At 43.0% G+C, this 18,138-nt stretch overlaps 3 protein-coding genes across 3 annotated transcripts in view; all 3 read right to left on the reverse strand.

Annotated features, from left to right (window-relative positions):
- Positions 1–2,355: 2,355 nt before the first annotated feature.
- Positions 2,356–11,356, reverse strand: smpdl3a (sphingomyelin phosphodiesterase acid like 3A). Its single transcript, XM_076272553.1, has 8 exons — positions 11,138–11,356; positions 10,636–10,849; positions 7,436–7,580; positions 6,922–7,018; positions 5,767–5,930; positions 5,116–5,296; positions 4,353–4,477; positions 2,356–3,397 (listed from the first exon to the last, which is right to left on the reverse strand). The coding sequence occupies exons 1-8, from the start codon at positions 11,247–11,249 to the stop codon at positions 3,041–3,043; spliced, it is 1,395 nt and encodes a 464-aa protein (XP_076128668.1). The 5' UTR covers positions 11,250–11,356; the 3' UTR covers positions 2,356–3,040.
- Positions 11,357–12,289: 933 nt separating this feature from the next.
- fabp7b (fatty acid binding protein 7, brain, b) lies at positions 12,290–13,569 on the reverse strand. Its single transcript, XM_076272543.1, has 4 exons — positions 13,405–13,569; positions 13,031–13,203; positions 12,745–12,846; positions 12,290–12,559 (listed from the first exon to the last, which is right to left on the reverse strand). Exons 1-4 carry the CDS (start codon positions 13,475–13,477, stop codon positions 12,509–12,511), a joined length of 399 nt encoding a protein of 132 aa, XP_076128658.1. The 5' UTR covers positions 13,478–13,569; the 3' UTR covers positions 12,290–12,508.
- A 577-nt stretch (positions 13,570–14,146) lies between these two features.
- pkib (protein kinase (cAMP-dependent, catalytic) inhibitor beta) overlaps positions 14,147–18,138 on the reverse strand; it is a 24,977-nt gene continuing 20,985 nt past the window's right edge. Inside the window, exons 2-3 of the mRNA XM_076272366.1 lie at positions 17,169–17,340; positions 14,147–15,649 (exon numbers count right to left, since the gene is read on the reverse strand). Coding sequence (XP_076128481.1) covers positions 15,573–15,649; positions 17,169–17,313 — 222 coding nt within the window. The 5' untranslated portion in view covers positions 17,314–17,340 and the 3' untranslated portion in view covers positions 14,147–15,572. The remainder of the gene's footprint in view (positions 15,650–17,168; positions 17,341–18,138) is intronic.

Raw genomic sequence — 18,138 nt, forward strand, 5'->3', positions numbered from 1 at the left:
GCCGATATGAAGGTCACGAGGATCATGGTAAACTGCTATTCTGCTAGACTGCTGTGAAGTGGATCTTAGTAGTTGTTAAGTGGACAGAGAACACTTTGTGAGTGGCACTAATTCACTGAGTGGTATTATTTCACCAAATCAACACTTCAATTGGCAGAGATATGCTGAAAAGCTCTGTTTCATATCCGCTCCTTCACATGTTAATCCCCTTCCACCTCATGTCAATTGGCCAGGCATGCTTGGATTGCACTTGTGTTTTTTTTTGTTCTTTACCCTAAAGAAACAGGCGTATTCCTCCTCCGAGTCGATCTGGGGTCCACCAAGTGGAGAGGGAAGGGAGACGGGGAGGTGGGGTCGAAGGAAAAGCATTAGTGGCTTCATGGTCTTGACAGTAATCCACAGATTAAATCCTCTGGGATAAGCCCAGCCGTCAGAAACACATACGGTCAGACCCGTCGGAGAGCGGCGATCTCGAGCGTCCAGCCAGACGCTAATGAGCCTCGCTAATGAGCGCAGCCTCGACCCCTGCGCAGGGGTCTTTCCCCGTGACCTCCGTGCTCGAGGGCCCCGTCTGATTTGTCGGGCAGACAGACAGACATGCCCCTGGAGGACTCTGTTGTCTGAACACATGTGACAGCGCTAACTGGACCTGACACATGGGGCACCAAGTGACGAGTCATTTATACAGTGACCACACAGAGACGCTCATAAGGATGTACAGGGTAAATCTTGAGATTATCACAATGGAGGAAAACCCACGGATATGAATGAGTGAATGCATCTCTGTACGAAAGTGGACAGTTACTGTAAGCTTCTGCGGAATGCATGCAGTTCTGTGTGTGTGTGTGTGTGTGTGTGTGTGTATGTGTGTGTCTGTGTGTGTGTGTGTGTATGTCTGTATGTGTGCATGTGTGTGTATGCATGTGAAATGGTTGCGTTGAACTGCTTATGGAGTGTGCTTGTTATCATCTCATAGTCTTTGTTATTCATGGTCTGTCTGCATGCATCAAGTCTGCCCTTTGCGTCCAATGTAGAAGCACATTAGGAGTGCAGACATTAAATATCTCCAGGCTTGAGGCGCTCACAAGCATTTCCTTTCTGTCACAGCAAACTGCATGAGCAGAACGGTTTGTCCGTCTAGCGAGGGAGTATCAGGCATAGGGGGCTTATGAAGACACACAACAGTGTGGGCTCCATTTCAATCTGGCACTTTGGTGTCCTGAGAACAACTGCAAAGGGTTAACTTGTACTGTACATCGCTGTTTTCTCCCCATTTCTCTCTCTCACTCTGTCCTTTCTCTCGGAGCCTTTCTCACTCACAGGCAGACACACAACTGCTTTATATCAGTGGTCAAAACATCTCTTGGTCTGAGCTTAACAAAGCCATCTGTGTGGTCATCCAGAGTGTTTAGAAGGCCTCATCCAGCGGCAACATGGCGTGACAAATATTGACCCATTTTTTGGGGAATATGTTGCATATGGGTGGGGGGTGGGGGGGGATGGGTGGTAGTGACGGGGTGGCCGCTCCATTACTTTCTCGGGGGGTGGGGGTGGTGTTGGGTGGGGACGCTCAGCAACTTACAGATTAACGTTTATTAAAGAACCTCGGTCAGACAAGGCAGCGGCACTGCCAGAGACCTGCTGCTATTGCCATGGCATCGCGCGTTTCATCGCCATGTCAACCTTTCTTCGCTTTGTGCTGCTGTTCCCTTTTGTGAGCTCCCCCAAGCTACCGATTCGGCTCGAATGCCAATGATGGCCGGACTGTAGATGGGTGGGGGAGAGGAGGGGGGGGGGGGCAGACGAATGAGCTCCTTCCCTCCACTCATCAAAGAATGTGGCTGCTCTGTGGGGACAGAGGCAAAAGGGGGGAGACTTGGGGTGGTGGCTGTGAGAGGTGGTAGTGGTTGTGGGGTGGGGAGGGGGGTTGTGAGTTAAAGGTGGGGAGAATTGGGGCCTCTAGGTGGGGTAAAGTGTGGAGGTCGTCTCTCTCTCTCTCTCTCTCTCTCTCTTTCTCAAGCCTTCCTCTCTTATGTCACATGGCCCGGTCTCCTGTGGAGTGATGTCCAGGCTTGGAGATGTTTTCACTGCCTTTTCCCCCCTCTGCAGAGGTCAGGCGCTAACCTTTCTCACACTCAACTCCACCACGGGCCGCGGGAGAAGAAGGCAACAACTGTTGCATTACAAAAAACTCCAAGGTTGGAAGAGAGACAGAATGGAAGAGAGAGAGAGAGAGAGAGAGAGAGAATGGAAGTGAGAGAGAAAGAGAGAGAGAGAAGGCACTCGAGTGAAGAATAAAAAAAATCACTAGATGAAAACGAATGCCTCGTAAGTTCAATGAGCTCACCACCAGGCTTTACAAAAGAGTCTTTATTTATAAAGTTTCACTTTACAAAAAAAGTCATTCTTTGTTCAGCAGTTATCATCATGGAAGCTGAACCCTGATTAGTCCTGAATTAATCAGCCATCTTCCCAGGCACTATCATCTGATCTAAAATCAACTTATGAGTCAGTGCAATAGGCTTTTCTCAATATCCCTTTTTAATCAAAATTAGACATGCAACGATTGATCGGCTGGTGACTGGAATTGGCCGATTTTCACGCGGCAAGCAGCAACATACAGAGTAGGCCTAGTAGTTCTACCACACTTAAAAAAATACTCAAACTATTTACTGCACGTAGACTAGGGCTATGACTTAATACCCTAGTCTAGCAGATTGGGAAGTGGATGTGAAAAGTGAACATACGATAGCCTATTAGAAAGGCAAACAAAAGTTAAAGTTTCTTTTGACACAGTAGCCTAAAATGAAGAAAACTGATGCTCTCAATACTTATTCAGCTGTCTCTGAAAGTTTCTATAATTAACCAGAAAAATCGGAAATCGCAATCGGCCCAGAAAATTGCAATCAGTGCATCTCTAATCAAAATATTACTTCCATCTGTGTCAGAGACCCCTTAACAGAAAATTCGGAACTTTCCCTTTTAAAGAACAACAAAACCAACAACATAGTGTTCACCGTTTGTCAGTTTGTTTCTTTGTTTATAAAATGCCAGCACTGTGAAATAGCCTGTTGCTCAATCTGCTGTCCCTGTCCTCGCTCTGCTGTTTCATACACGCAGAGTAAGAGTCGCGGTCAACGAACATGAGGGAGCAGATCTGAATGGTTTTGCAGTAGCCCTCACACGTAATGGTGTCATTGTAGCTGACCATGAAGTACGTGAAGTACTTGCGAAAGGCTTTACTCTGGGGCTGAGCCAGGGAGAGGCCAAGCTTGTGCAGGCTCTGGGGTCGGGCGTCCGGTAGCTCAAAGGCCTGGGTCAGGGAGTACTCCAGCGTCCACGCCGAGCTGCCCTCGCGGTTGGCCTCGGTCAAGTTGAGGTAGTACTGCCAGACATCCTTTAGGGTGAGGATGGAGAGAGAAGGGGGTGGGAACACACACACACACACACACACACACACACACACACACACACACACACACACACACACGTATACATAGAGGCAGACAAACATAGACACACACACACACACACACACACACAGAGGGGTGGTGGAGAGAAAGAGGGAGGTGCAAAAGGAGAGAGAGAGAGAAAGAGAGGTGGGATATGGGTGAGAAGAAAAAAACAAAGTGAGAGAACAGTTAAAAGCGGCTGAAAGAAAGTTTTTTTTGTCTTCTCCCCTCTCCACCCCTCTCTCTGAACCCATACAGAGGCAGTGCCACAGAAGCCCCTTGATTAAATCGCACCATGAAATGAAGACTGACAAAGCCATTAATCACTGACAAACAAGTGGCATCTGAGCTGGTATGCGGCTAACGTGGCATGGACACACTAATAAAGCGATAGCAACCAGTAACAGCTCAAGCCTCTGGCCTCTTTTAACCTCCTGGATGCCCTTGAATCACCTAGAGTAAGGGCTCTCACTGCTGCTGTCTCCTTGGAAATAAATATTATATCATAATCACCCTCATACGTCATTGTGGTGAAATCTGTCACGCTGCACTTAATGAAGACATTAAGATGCACCAGTCTGAATATAGGCTATTAAGCCATATGGAATAACTCCTAATTGTTCTGTGTATAATCCTTTGATGCACATTAACTCATACACTAGTCTGTTAAACCGATCCCATAAAAATATTTTTTGCAAATTACTCGCCTACCACAAACAATTAGTGAAACATCCCTTCTGCCATTACGTGTCATTAAAAAGTCTTGCACGGTTTATTTATGTCTGATATGCACATCAATTATGTCACATATGGAATGTGCTAGTGGCCACACACTATAAACACCACCTGATTTGATTGATCTGTTTGATGTCTGAACACCATTTGTATGTGCGTGCTTACCAGCACGCCGTAGTCCGCAGGGTCGTACAGGTACATTCGCACGCCAGGGTTGTTGGAGTACGGATCCCGGGCACCTTTCCAGGGCGTGATGGACGGCGTGACGAACACCGAGCCCAGCGGTTTACCTGCCAGGCAAACGAAAATGGAGTCATGTGACTGTCTCGCTCGAGCCCAGTGTAGGGATTTTAATGGAAAGAGAGGGAGGTTGAGGAGAGGAATGGAATGGTAAGATACTGTTTTGTTTTTTTTTTGCAGATATACGCATGTTTCCACAAAAGGTTGACTGTTAAGTGAGGGAGCCTGAGGCTGTGTTGAAAGATAGAATGTCTCAACAACCGCGTGCCAAATCATTGAAGTGCTGAATATAGCACAGCCGTGACAGCTGAAGGGGGTGCCACTTGATGAATTGTTAAAATTACAGATTGATCCAACATTGAGCATAGCTGGGCAATGATGACGCTAGGCTTAAATGATTACATTCCACACACAGAGTCTACCAACCACTGAGAGAGTTTTTGAAAAGAGCGTTCCTGTCAAATGACAGGAGTATTGTGCCACCTAATTTTACTGAAAACATAATTGAGAGGGCAATTTACGGTGTAATTTCATACCCACACTATACCAAACTCACACATGCATGACTTTCCTAGTCCAGAGGCGTCTTGACCTCAGAGGGCAGCTGAGGACAGTCCTTGAATAGAGGAATCCAGGCCAAGAGGAGAGAGAGAGAAAGACTGCCAATCCACAGACTGTGCCACGTTACCTTGGCGACCCAGCATGACCATTATGCTGTCTCTGTGTGTGTGTCCATAGAACTGTCCGGAAATGAGGTCACTGTAGTCGCGAAACATTTCCACGAGGCGTTCGTTGTACACCTCCCGCATGGCTGTAGTGTCCATGGCGTATGGCAAGTAACCAATGGGAACGTGTGCAATGATATAGACCTATAGGGAAAAGGCAAATTATATTGGTGGGGTGTGCACTAGGGGTTTTAGAGACTTGGTCAGCCAAGTGCTATGAGGTTATGCTGAGATTGTGATGAACTCACTCGGGCTCGTGTGTCACTGGGATTACATTAAGAACATTCCCAGTAATTTAACAGAAAAGCAACCTATCTTTCTCTATTGAGTAAATGTAGCTCGTCTTGAATGAATTATGTAGCTATGCTGCGACTAAAAGATGACTCAGTCAAAAGTCAGCAGATTAACGGCATGGCTACATTCTATCCTAGGTTTACAAGAATCTGGCATTGAAAGCCAACACAGTGTTCTTTTTTGTCCAGTGAAGTAACAAGTAGCTCAACGTAAGGGTCAACTGAAGGTCATCTGGTCGTCTGTTTTGTACGTACAAAACTCATGAGACGATGATTTGATTGTCACACATTTTTCCCTGTTGACCGGTAGGTCTGTCTTACCTTCTCCATGTTCTGCCTTGAGGCTTCTAGAGTGTTCTGCAACCACTTGAGCTGCCCCGCGGGGTCAGTCATGTTTTCCGTCACGTTATTGGGGCCATAGTAGAGAATGGTGTTGAGGCTCACCAGCCGCAGCTGGGGCCGGACCAGTTGGGAATAGAAGCCACCTTTTTGAAAAAGAAACAAACAACAAACACACATGCCGGTCATGTCTGTTTTTGTGTCGGACCAGTCGCTTGAAAGTAGAGGTCAACATGGAGTTGTTTTGACACACAACACTAAAAGCTTACAAAACAATGCAGTCATGCATTTATGACCAAAGGCATTTATGACCAAAGGACAGCCCATGTATTACACTTGGCAGTGAATTCAGGTGAGGTCACAGGGGAGGTGTTCAAGAAGTTTTGAAGTAGCAGGTCTATGTATGATGTAAACATCAAAATATACAGTCTTGTTTCATATCTTTTTTTTTGTGACAATGACAACATAAATTTAAAAAGGGCCAATCGGCCATTATATCAAACAATATGAGTGCAGGAAAACAGCCTTGGCCAGAAACCAACATGATTATTTTCAGGCCCTGTAACTAAAATAACCTTACCAAAAATATGTTTAAACACTATGTGCTATTGTAGGCCTACAGCTTTTTATGCTTAATACTGAGTGACAGCCGCTTATTAAATCTGCTCAAACATATTTCAGCATATTTCGTAGATCAGGGGGTTGCATTAATTTAAGGATTTGAACACCTGGAGGGCTAGGCATGGAAATTCACACACACACACACACACACACACATCGCTTCAAATCCAATATGATTGGCAGAGGTTCTAAGAGCAAGATCTAAGGTGCATTCAAATTCGCAAACATTGCGAAAGTTTGCAAACGGTTTTCCATTAGCCTTGAGTTTTCGGCGAACGTTTGCGAACAACCGTCTGCGGATGTAGTTCTCCGCGAACATACAGTGGAACTGGACATGAGCTTGATGAAGATAACAATGTGATTACTGTTACAACTGAATGTTAACACCAAATCATTCAAATTTAACTGTTCAAAGAAAACATGTTCACCACGAACGTTCGCCACCGTTTGCCAAATTTGAACGCACCTCAGCCTTTCCTTCTCAGGCATCCTGTGTTTGCATTGCTGGGGATTTACCTTCGCGCAGGGTAGCAAGCGCCTCTGGCTTTAGCCAACCTGCCCAGAGTTTGGCAACCGCCTGGTAAATCTCATTTGTTGTCGCGGGTAACTGATCCTGGAATCAAGTGCTAAGTGTTAGAAGGCAGTGCTCCAGGTCACTGACCTGAAATATATTCGGGGCCAGCAATTTCTGGTAATTAAGACCAGCGTCTGATTCATTTGACCGCAAGCCTTGCTCTCTGACTAAGACTTCTGTTTGGAGTGATTAGCTAAAATAACAGCTATTTTGAGAGCAATTAACTCAACACAAGATCTCTTCATCACAGATAAGCACAGATTTTATGTATTATATATTATGTAGCATGTATATAAAGATTCTATCACAGAAGAAAAAAAAAAACATTTGTGATTCACATTAAGTTGTCAAGTGTTTTGGATAATCATTTGTAATAGGCAAATCCGTATAAATGTCCCCCAGGGACATTTTCCAGGCATGCTGTGGTGGAAAAGGCAAGGAGAGCAGGTGAGATACCTGGGGCCAATAGTCATGGTTTCCTACTGCAGGGTAGACAGTCAGAGAGGGGAAGAGCTCTCGGATGGTGTGGGTGGTGTTGGCAAGGATGTCAATCACCTGCTGGGTAGAGAGCTCCTCTGCTCGAACGTGAGGGGGGCTGTCGCTGAGGGTCAGACAGTGGGTTGAAGTGGGTCAATTACATGTATGTGCGTCCACACCACAAAACGCTCACTACATCACACACACACACGCACGCACACACACACACACACACACACACACACACACACACACACACACACACACACACACACACACACACACACACACACACACACACACACACACACACAGTCACATGCATGGACATTTACAAATAATGGTTTTAGGTAGCCCATATGGAATAATCTGAAGGGTTATACCAATAATCCTTCTCCATGATATTTCCCATCACATTTTTGCCTCATATCATACAACAAACTGCTGCTGATTCATGACTCATATCTAAAGAAGATATGATACAGGCTCAGCACTGTGATTAAACCATGCATTGGTCTTGCTAATGAATAAAAAATGAATCACTTTCTAATCACATAGTTTATAAATAGTCCCTCATCCAAATATAGGTATTAAAGGTACACTATGCAAGATTTTCACCTTAATATAACCTTTAGGAAGCCAATTTGATGGTAAACAAACTTGTAATAGGCAAATTAACCTAGCATGACTATACAGCATAGACGTAGCGAGTCAATACCGAGAAAACCAGTCATGTAACTCCAAGAACAGCGACCGACAAATGTTGCGAGAATCGTGAAACTTGACCTTGTCAGTAGACTCTTTGGAGATAGCTTTTGCCTGTTAATCTTTCACCTCCACAACAAAAGTATTTTCATTGTGTACAGGGGGGATAAGTCATGAGAAGTTTTCCTAATTACAACAGCAGAGTAAAATATAAATATATTGTGACTCTAGAGGGAGCTTTACAGTCGCCAAAAATACCTAAACCTGCATAGTGTACATTTAATGTATTGATTTTGAAATATTTCACAGTGAAATATTTCACATATTTATTTGTGTGTGTGTGTGTGTGTATATATATATATATATATATATATATATATATATATATATATATATATATACTAAACCATTAAAACCACTAAACATTTAAACCACTAAACCATGACTATAGTAGGATATCATGTTTTGCCTCAAGAATCATATCTTCACATATCATATTGTGAAGTTTAGCGGTCCAAATCATGTAGGCCTACAAGGATATTTATGTATCACTAACTAATACATGTATTGCCTGTTATTCAATTCCAACAACTAGGTTTAATGTAGAAGTATGTGTCTTTTGTTAAGTTGTTGTTTTTAAACAATTAAAAATGTTGAACTATTATAAAGACCATGACCAGACCATGTTGTGGAACAGGCCTATGGAGCAGTAAATTCCTACATCTTCAAAACGGTTTGAGCTAATATTAAATTGCTGTCTTTGACAAATTACTCTGAAAAGAAAAAAGGTTCCCCTGATGATGGTAACTGACTGTTATCCTCTACTAAAAACAGCGATAGAGGAACACAATATCACCAACACAGATCACAAGATTCAACCAACTAAGGTTTCTCTTATTATGTCGAATAAGGAACCGCAGAACAGTATTAGGGTCCGCTTTGCAGTGCTTTGTTCTATTTGCTCCATCCATCTGATCCAAATAAAAAATGTGTTCAATAATCCAATTTTCATTTTTTTTTAACTGGTCAGCAAATAGATAATTGCTGCTTTTTTAATATTCAGTTAATATTGGATTTTTGCCTTTTTTACTGTTTTTGTTGGGCTGAACCACGCGTGGGGGGGGGGTGACCTGATACATATTGGCGCGCGGTGTTGATCACATTTTATCAGCGGATGTAGAGATGGAGGGCTATCAAACACAGTTCAGCATGCATCAAGGTGCCAAGCGATTGATAATGTAGGCTCGAGATCAGAACTTCAGATGCAGAGGGAGACACTGCGTCCAGACACTTATGAGTAGGCCTACGTGTTTTAGCACAGGGGTTCCCAAACTTTTCCACGACAAGGCCCCCCAAATACCACTAGGTTCTGGCCAAGGACCCCCTTGATGTGTTATTAAACCCATCGACAATACTACGGCAAATGTAAAAATACATTAAGCTATTCCTAATAATTATTTTAGCCACAAGCACTTCGCTATGGAGCATACAGTGTGTGTTCCCAGTCATTATCATGGGAAATATAATGTTCAGATATGCCTCACATTATTATAATGGCATTGTATAACAACCCTCATAGTAAAAGGTATATTTTACATTTTTCCTTCCAACTTGCTGAGGCCCCCCTGGCACCCCCTCGCGGCCCCCACTTTGAAAACCACTGTTCTAGCCTACTCATGTTCTGGGAGGCTTTAAAGACCTACATGAGCATTATCAATGGACTTGAGCCGTAGCCTACAGGCCAGTAGGCTATTTGCTGTTGAAATTAATAAATGGATAAACTGATAAATTAGGCTCACTGTTGTGTCTTCGTTTAGCCTACTGAAACCGAGTCTAGCGTAAAGAAAATGCCATGTTAAACAGTGCTTGGGGTAGCCTGTATAGCCCGGTATAGTCAAGACTGACGTCGATGGCAAAGCATTCTGCTTTGGGGAATTATTTGCTATGGCATGGCCATGGTATTCAAATATAGCCTACTGTAGATATGTTCAACATAGGCTGAAAGTTATGTTTAACGTGCCTTCTCCCAAAAAGTGTTAGTTATTAATCTCTAAAGTAGGCTAATGAGTCAAAATCACAAACAACTTCAGGCGGCGCTCTCTTCCACCATCTAGCCTGGCCCAGCTAGATGCGTTCTCCTCCCCCGGTGCTCGTGGTTCAGTCCAACCACAAGCGCAAAAAAGGAAAATTAGAAAATTGATGCATCATTTCAATTTTTAACTTCTGAACAGAAAACTGTAACTGTGCTCAATTGAAAATCAAAATAAGCAACAATAACCCATTTACTGTGCCGTCCTAAAGAATGGATAACGGATTTTTAAGCCTATTTTTATATTTTTTCATGTGAATTCTGCAAATAGAATATAGCACTGCAAAGCATTACATGGGCCGGGTATGCCTTGTTTGTTTGTTTGCTTGTTTGTTTGTTTAACCAATTGTCAACATTAATTCAGTAAACATTTCATTATCCATACCCTGTCCATATCATGAAGTCTGGTTGGGGTGATTCGTGTTTCATGAACTGGAATGCGGATGAGATGAGCTGATAGGGCGAGTCACACATGTAGTCCCCATATGCCCCGGGGTCAGAGGCGGGTCGGTCCGAAGAGGAGAGGCACACTTTGGTGCGATCCTTTGTCACATGGTAAGAGGGATCTAGGTGCAAGTCTGATATGTGCCAGAATTTGCCTGAAATTGAAACAGCCCCATTGAGTACGGCCTAATGGATGCAAATCATAGCCTACCTGAATGTGAAATATGATTCAAACTATTAGATCATGCAAGTAGGCTAAACTTTTAAACATTTGCCAGTAGCTATATTATAGTCATAGGCTGTGCCAGTTTATTTACGCTGATATTGTAGACCAACATAGGCTATAATAGGCTACTCAGTAAGCATATAACAATGTAGTAGGCCTACACAATCGGAGGACACGTAGAGAAATTCCAAAACAAAAACACTGAGCACTCACTCACCGACGTTGCCGTTACCATAATGGACGTTATTGAGTTTGTTCGAAGTCGGCGCTGCCACAACCAGCAGGTGAACAGGCAGGCACGCAAGATAGTACAGAACACTCCGATGCATCGCGGAAGACTAGAGAACTACACGCACAATTGTTCTTTAAAATAGTCCCATGTTTGTGCTGCACAGTGCCAACACACCAACTAATATAATCTAATCCTACAAAACAGGAAGTGAAAATGCGTCACGTGATCGCATTGTTGACTGTCCGATCACGGGACGGGAGAGAATTGATATCACATCAGCCTACTGTCATAATGATGTTACTAATGTTATTATAATGCTATGGTACTGACAGTGGAACTTCCAATAATCTACTTGGTAAGAATGGTTTTAGGCCTAGGTCTATATAGTTTAGCTTACATGTAATGCAAAGAATCGTAGATCGCTAGATAGATACATCCCCGCGAGCTTATTGCAAACTTTTAGTGTCTGTACACGTGAGGAAGTCATGCGTTTAAATGAGCTAGTAGCAATCAGGATGGTGCGCTATTACAACTAAATTAATTGAATTACAATAGCCTAGGCATACTTAATACGTCCAGGCTTTACTGTTTTAAAATGCAAAGCAAAACGTTTCTCGCATGAATAATATAGTTTATGACAGAAAAAAGGTTCCCCTGATGATGGTAACTGACTGTTATCCTCTACTAACAGCGATAGAGGAACACAATATCACCAACACAGATCACAAGATTCAACCAACTAAGGTTTCTCTTATTATGTCGAATAAGGAACCGCAGAACAGTATTAGGGTCCGCTTTGCAGTGCTTTGTTCTATTTGCTCCATCCATCTGATCCAAATAAAAAATGTGTTCAATAATCCAATTTTCATTTTTTGAATCAATTAATCAATTGAATTACAATAGCCTAGGCCTACTTAATACGTCCAGGCGTTACTGTTTTAAAATGCAAAGCAAAACGTTTCTCGCATGAATAATATGCTAGTTTATGACAAGCATGTCTGTCTGCTATCATGGAACTAAAGCCATATGGTATTGTAACCTCTGCTGTCTTTGTTTCTCTGATTATGAGCACGTTCATAGGGCACCTAATGCATAATTCTTGCTGTAGCCCACATAAATATTCCACAAAGTCGAACATTCTTTTAAAAGTGTTTATTCAGTCACGTTTACTCATGATTTATTAATATGAAAGACATATAAAATTCTTACAAAAGTTTTTTTTTTCCAGTCCATGTTTTAAACATCTCGAGGAGTGAAGTGCAAAGTTCTGCTTACAATAAAATCACTTCTTGTTTGTAGTCCAATAAAAAAAGCAAGAAAGAAAAAGATTGAGATGGTCTCGGTCACAGCCATGAATTATGCCTTCTCATAGGTACGTACTGCCGTCACATCCTCAAAGGTTAGAGTCTGAAATGAGGCAAAATTGACATTAAAAATCAGCACTCAATTGACCCCAAAGTGTATGTGAACACATTCTTCAACATTGTAGCCTAGCCTACTACAGATATGCACGCTGTTGGTCACCGAGCTAAAGATTAGGCCTATACATAAAGGCTTTGCACAAGTAAAAATTCCAATTATTAGTGACTTACCATGACCATTTTCCCGTCCTTAAGCTCCCGGACGAATTTAGTCTCCTTGCCGTCCCATTTCTGGACGTGCACAAACTTGTCCCCTTCCATGGTTAAAACGGACTGTGGGTGAAATAACTGTCAGTTATATATATTCCCTTTTTCAGAAATGAATCTCTATAGAAAATGTAACTTCTAACACTAAGCAATTGTAACAAAGTCATACGTCGATGTAATGCCCGACGAAAGTCGTATGCGGGTAGACAGGCAAATTGATTAATTTAGGTTAAATTGTAGTTGCACCTACTTTGCAATGCCTGTCGTCTGCGGTAGTCTCCTCGAACTCCTCGCCCAGTTTGAATGAGATCTCGGTGTTCTTGAAGGTACTCTGCGTCTTCACTACCACTTTGTCCCCCTCTTTGCAGATCACTACTGTGGGTTTCGTCACATTCCCGACTTGTCTGGTGGCAAAGCCCACACCTGTGAAAGTATGGAGTGAAATGACAAATATTACTGTTGTGAGTTAAAGATTTTTTTTTTGTTTTGTTTCAGCCCCCTTTGAGGTGTAAAAATATCTACAGATCCCGTTCCTCCATTGTGTCCAAGAACAGAGTACACCTGCAAAGCGGACGAGTACGCATGGTGTCGCCAGAAAGCCGCAGGTGCGTCAAGAAAACTCACCAAGAGCTTTCATGTAGTCGTCGAAATTCTCGCTGTCAACCAGCTTCCAAGTGGCACAGAATGCGTCAACCATGGTGAAACTGGATCGCGTGGACAGAGATAGCAATGGAGAATGGGAGACCGGAGAATGCTCTTAACCCCGTTTAGAAGCCTCGTAAATTGGGAGTAACTGTCTGGGCATTATTAATACATAAGTTTGGGGGTGGGGACTAAGCTGTCGTTGGCTGACAGAAGACAGCGGGTAGTTGTGATTGGTCTGAATAAGTAACTGTAAGGATGAATGGGTCAGATTTAGGGGGCGTATCTTCGTTTACATGCAACATACAAGTGTTGCGCATTTTCGTGCGTAAAAGATACAACCTTGCACGCTGTTCCAAAAGTTTCTACTTACATCTTATACAAATGACTCACACTAAGGCATGAAATGTGATGGTACGCCACCTCACTCGAAACTATGTAATGTAGACTTTCATCCACAGACAGGATGATTCGTCGTATTTGATACCTCTGGCGGGTAGTCATAAAACGCCAGAGCAGCAGCATTTTCTTAACACGGGCCAATTGCAAGCTCTCATTCAGTCTAGTGGAAGCTGTAATTCAGCGCAATTTATCTGTGGATATTAACAGCCCCCCTTTAATACAGAATGGTGGTGCATCTTTGCGATGCTGGGTAAGATTGGCTACTCTATGAGCATCTTTTTACATTTACAAACACAATTAATACAGCAATAGAAAGAATACATAATTATATCCATATTTGTTTGTTAGAAACAATGAAAAGTAGGCCCTAGTTTGGCCTGATCATCGTTGTTTGTTATTTTCATGTTCTACAGTATATTTAACCCCGTGATCAAAGCTTTATCTATAGCGAATTTAACTCTTTGTTGCTATTAGAGAACAATGTGTGCCATCTGCTGGCCATATATGGCACTACAACAGACAAAAATGTCCTTGAAAACAAAACAAAAAAGGCAGAGAATTGACACTAAATCCTACAAAAAAACTAGGTATAGGATTTATTTTTTTCATGACATACAGCATACAGTAAACAGGATGACTCAAAATGTGCAAGTGGGAATTGACCTTTAAGGTGGGGAAAGCTGAATTTGGAAATTAACAGAATTTTGCTTGCTTGAAATATTATGATGTTAACAGGGTCTTACACTGATGACCACATCACTGAGAAAAAGAAGAACAATTGACAAAGACAACCAGTTTCACACTAACCAGTCCATTGAGCAAAACTAAGGTTTACAATAGTACGTTGGACAGCCGTCAGTCATAGTAACACAGAGTATAACATTTCAGCATAAATGGACAAGGAAATGTATTCCTTTCAAGGCTGGCAAACAAGAATGCACAATTCTCTATTTACAGACCAAAAAAGACCACATTTTCAAATCATTTCCTGTTCCATCTCTCACTCAGTGGTTATAATGCATATTTTACAGTATAAAACACACATAAGATAATGTGGTGCACTAATCAACCACAGATTGAAGATTTAAAAACTGTTTTACATCACCAAAATGGAATGTTTATTCTTCTGTTGTGCAAAAAAGAGACATTCCTGCAACTACAAGTCAACATTCTATTAAGGAAAATGTTGTCATGGCAACTCCTGAAAAAGAAAAGAAATAAGAAGGAGGAGGTCCCTTTCATTTCTCCACACCCACTCACACTCAAGGAAAAAGCAGAAAAGAAAAGGGAAATAAACAAAAGTTACGTTGGTTTCTTGAATGCATTTAATAGCCCACTATTTCTGTGTAAGCGTCTTTTTTCTTACTGCTTGTTAATGCGTACACTGACCAAGTGAATGAGGGATACATCATCCACCAATAAGAGACTGGCAGATCATCTCTGCTTAGGACAGTCTGAAGAACAGCACACTCTCTGTCCACTGTCCCTCTGAAAGACAGCGTGATCTCTTCCGTCTCATCGGCCGTCATCCTGCCGTGTCGGAGTACGTCCGAGGTGTCCTGGTGTTGCATAGCCCGGCTCCGATGGTAACAGTTGTCTGGTCTGCGTGGTTGGGTGTGGGGCAGTCGAGGGGGCAGGCTGCGGGCCGAGTGAGGTCCAGGCTCCCTGGGACGCTGTCCGACCTCGTCTCCCGGCCATGGCGGTGGCAGAGGAGGAGGTGCAGGTGGAGGCAGAGGGGGGCGAGCTGGTTAGGAGCCCTCCTTCTTCTCCTCCTCCTTGGGGGGGTTGCAGGAGGATGAGCCCTCGCCTCCTTCGTTTCCGTCATCTGGGGAGTGGGAACACACACACGCACACACACATACATACGCACACACACACATACCCACACACACATACCCACCCACACACACACACACACACACACACGCACACACACATACCCACCCACACATACCCACCCACACACACGCACACACACAGAAGACAGCCTCTGTAGTGCAAGTGGGAAATCTTGTGACCAACAACACAAATTTGAATTATTAAAAGCATGAAAGGCCAAGGAATCCTTTAATAATTGAACAACAGCAAATCACATGCTTATCTTTCAGTGGCGTAAAACAAAATGAAAATAGCTAATGATGAATTATAATGATTATCAAAGACCTAATCAAATGTAACCGAGGACAATCAATAACAACCAAACACAATCTACAATATCTTGTATGGTTAACATTTCTTTTATTTACCAACCTATTAAAATTCATATAGCATTTTGCATACCCAGAAAAAGGATGCTATTACATAACAGCCTGTGAGGATGACACTGTGCAGTAAATGGAGAAGATCCCTTTACAGCACATGCCTCACAAAACACTGGCAAACAGGCTGTCAGGAACTTGCCACTTTGTTCATCTTCAGCCTCTCCTCCCTCCCATGTTTTCAGATGGAATCGGAGTGCATTACGATTCACCAGACAGCCTTCTCCACACCGTTTTTGATGCAAACCTTTTGGGAGCGTCAGCTGCCAAGACACCACCCAACCTCCCCCCCCCCTTACAGAGCACCGCTTACTTCAAGCCGGCGATCAAATGCTTGGCTGCTTTGATCATTGCAAGGTCTAACGGGGCCTAGATGATCAAGGCTTTGGCGATGCATGTAGCTATTTCACTATACAGATGCCACTGCACAAGGATTTCCACCGTTTGGCTCAAAGGTTGTTCTGCTAGCAGTGTGTGTGTGTGTGTGTGTGTTTGTGCGTGTGAAGAGCATAAGATAAATTCAGAGTGCCTACAGAGTAATGAGGAGTACGGGGCTGTAGGCTTAACTGGTATTTGAGGCAGAACATAGACTAGAGAGCAATCCAAGCCAACCGTCTGGAATCAACAATTAAGAGTTATTTAAAGCTATTCATTTTGTAGTCAGTCTGTATTGCTACACGGCTACAAAGAACATGTTTCAGTTACATTTTTAGGGGTTTGCCATTTCTTTTAGGATGTGCAATTCCTTTTGTAGAGGAAAAGAAACAAAATCATAGTCATATTACGTAGTGCAGCTACTGATACGGACTGCAGCTACTGTAACTAAAACACCTTGCTGGTGTTTTGAGTTTTTAATCAACCAACAGGATTGTCAGAGAATGTGTGGTGCATCATTACTGACAGTGAGACATACAGTACTGTAACCCATAATGTATAACTACATATACATAAGCAAAAATAATCACCAATCTATAACCAATATATAATTTTGGGTTTGTATATGTGCGTGTGTGTACAGTATATGTGTGTGTGTGTGTGTCCTGATTTGGTATAATTGCTTGGCCGTGTATTAGGTGTGAATCGTACCGGAGACAGACAACTCGGCTAGTTTCTCCTGAACGTCCTTCGCTCCGTCCCCGGTGTTGGCGCCTAAAATGTCGGGCATGGCATTGCGCCGGCCCGTCCGTCCTGTCGCTGCAAAGTCTGTGACAACGGGTTCCACATCAGTCATCGCTGTGTCCTGTCCTCATAGCATAGTCTACAACAAAAGACACATAAAGAGATAGATAGTCATTATTAATATCAAGGATGTATGTTGACATTGAGATCTGGTTTTAACCTATAAAATCCTCTAATTGGCCAATGGTAAGTTCCCAGACCCTACATCTTGATGTGGGTCTGGCTCATCAGGCAAACCAAATATACCAGAGTGGACCTTCATACTCTGTAAATTCTGTACTGAGTAAACACTATTGCTGAGATGTTATGAACCCCCATTTTTTTAAAACTTCACACCCCGGCACTCACCCAAACCACAGAGGTGATTTCCATGGCAATACAATTTTACTGAGGCCTCTGGTTGCCAAGCTCTGGCAGTTATTGATTTTTGACGAGCGTAATGAGCACTTTTCCCTCCGCAGTTTACGATCGATAAGTTACTCCACGCACACAAAACACTTTTTCTGCCCATTCAATTTAAACAAATGCCTTGTCAATTCTCCTTAGACGTGTTTAACTGTAATCAAAGCAGAAAACACCGCTGCATTAATTGATAACAGTGGAGCATTTTTGCAGGGAATTGTGCACTGTGTACAACACGCCAGTAGATGGCTCTGTTTCTGTTCTTCATTACACAGTTCTCTCAGCCATTCTTTCACAATGTATCCACCGTATCTCTCTCTCTCTCTCCCTCCCTTCCTGGTGTCCCTCTCTCTATTTCTTTCTCTCCCTCTCATTCTCTCTCTCTCTCTCTCTCTCTCTCTCTCTTACTCTGCCTCCCTGGCGTCTCTCTCTCTTTCTCTTCCTCTCACTCTCTCTCTCCTCCCCTCTCCCCTGT

This window comes from Alosa pseudoharengus, unplaced genomic scaffold, assembly GCF_046254945.1.
Source record: "Alosa pseudoharengus isolate Yale_2024_CS ecotype anadromous, Long Island Sound unplaced genomic scaffold, YU_APseudo_1.1 YU_APseudo_1.1_scf_7, whole genome shotgun sequence".
NCBI lineage: Eukaryota > Metazoa > Chordata > Actinopteri > Clupeiformes > Clupeidae > Alosa > Alosa pseudoharengus.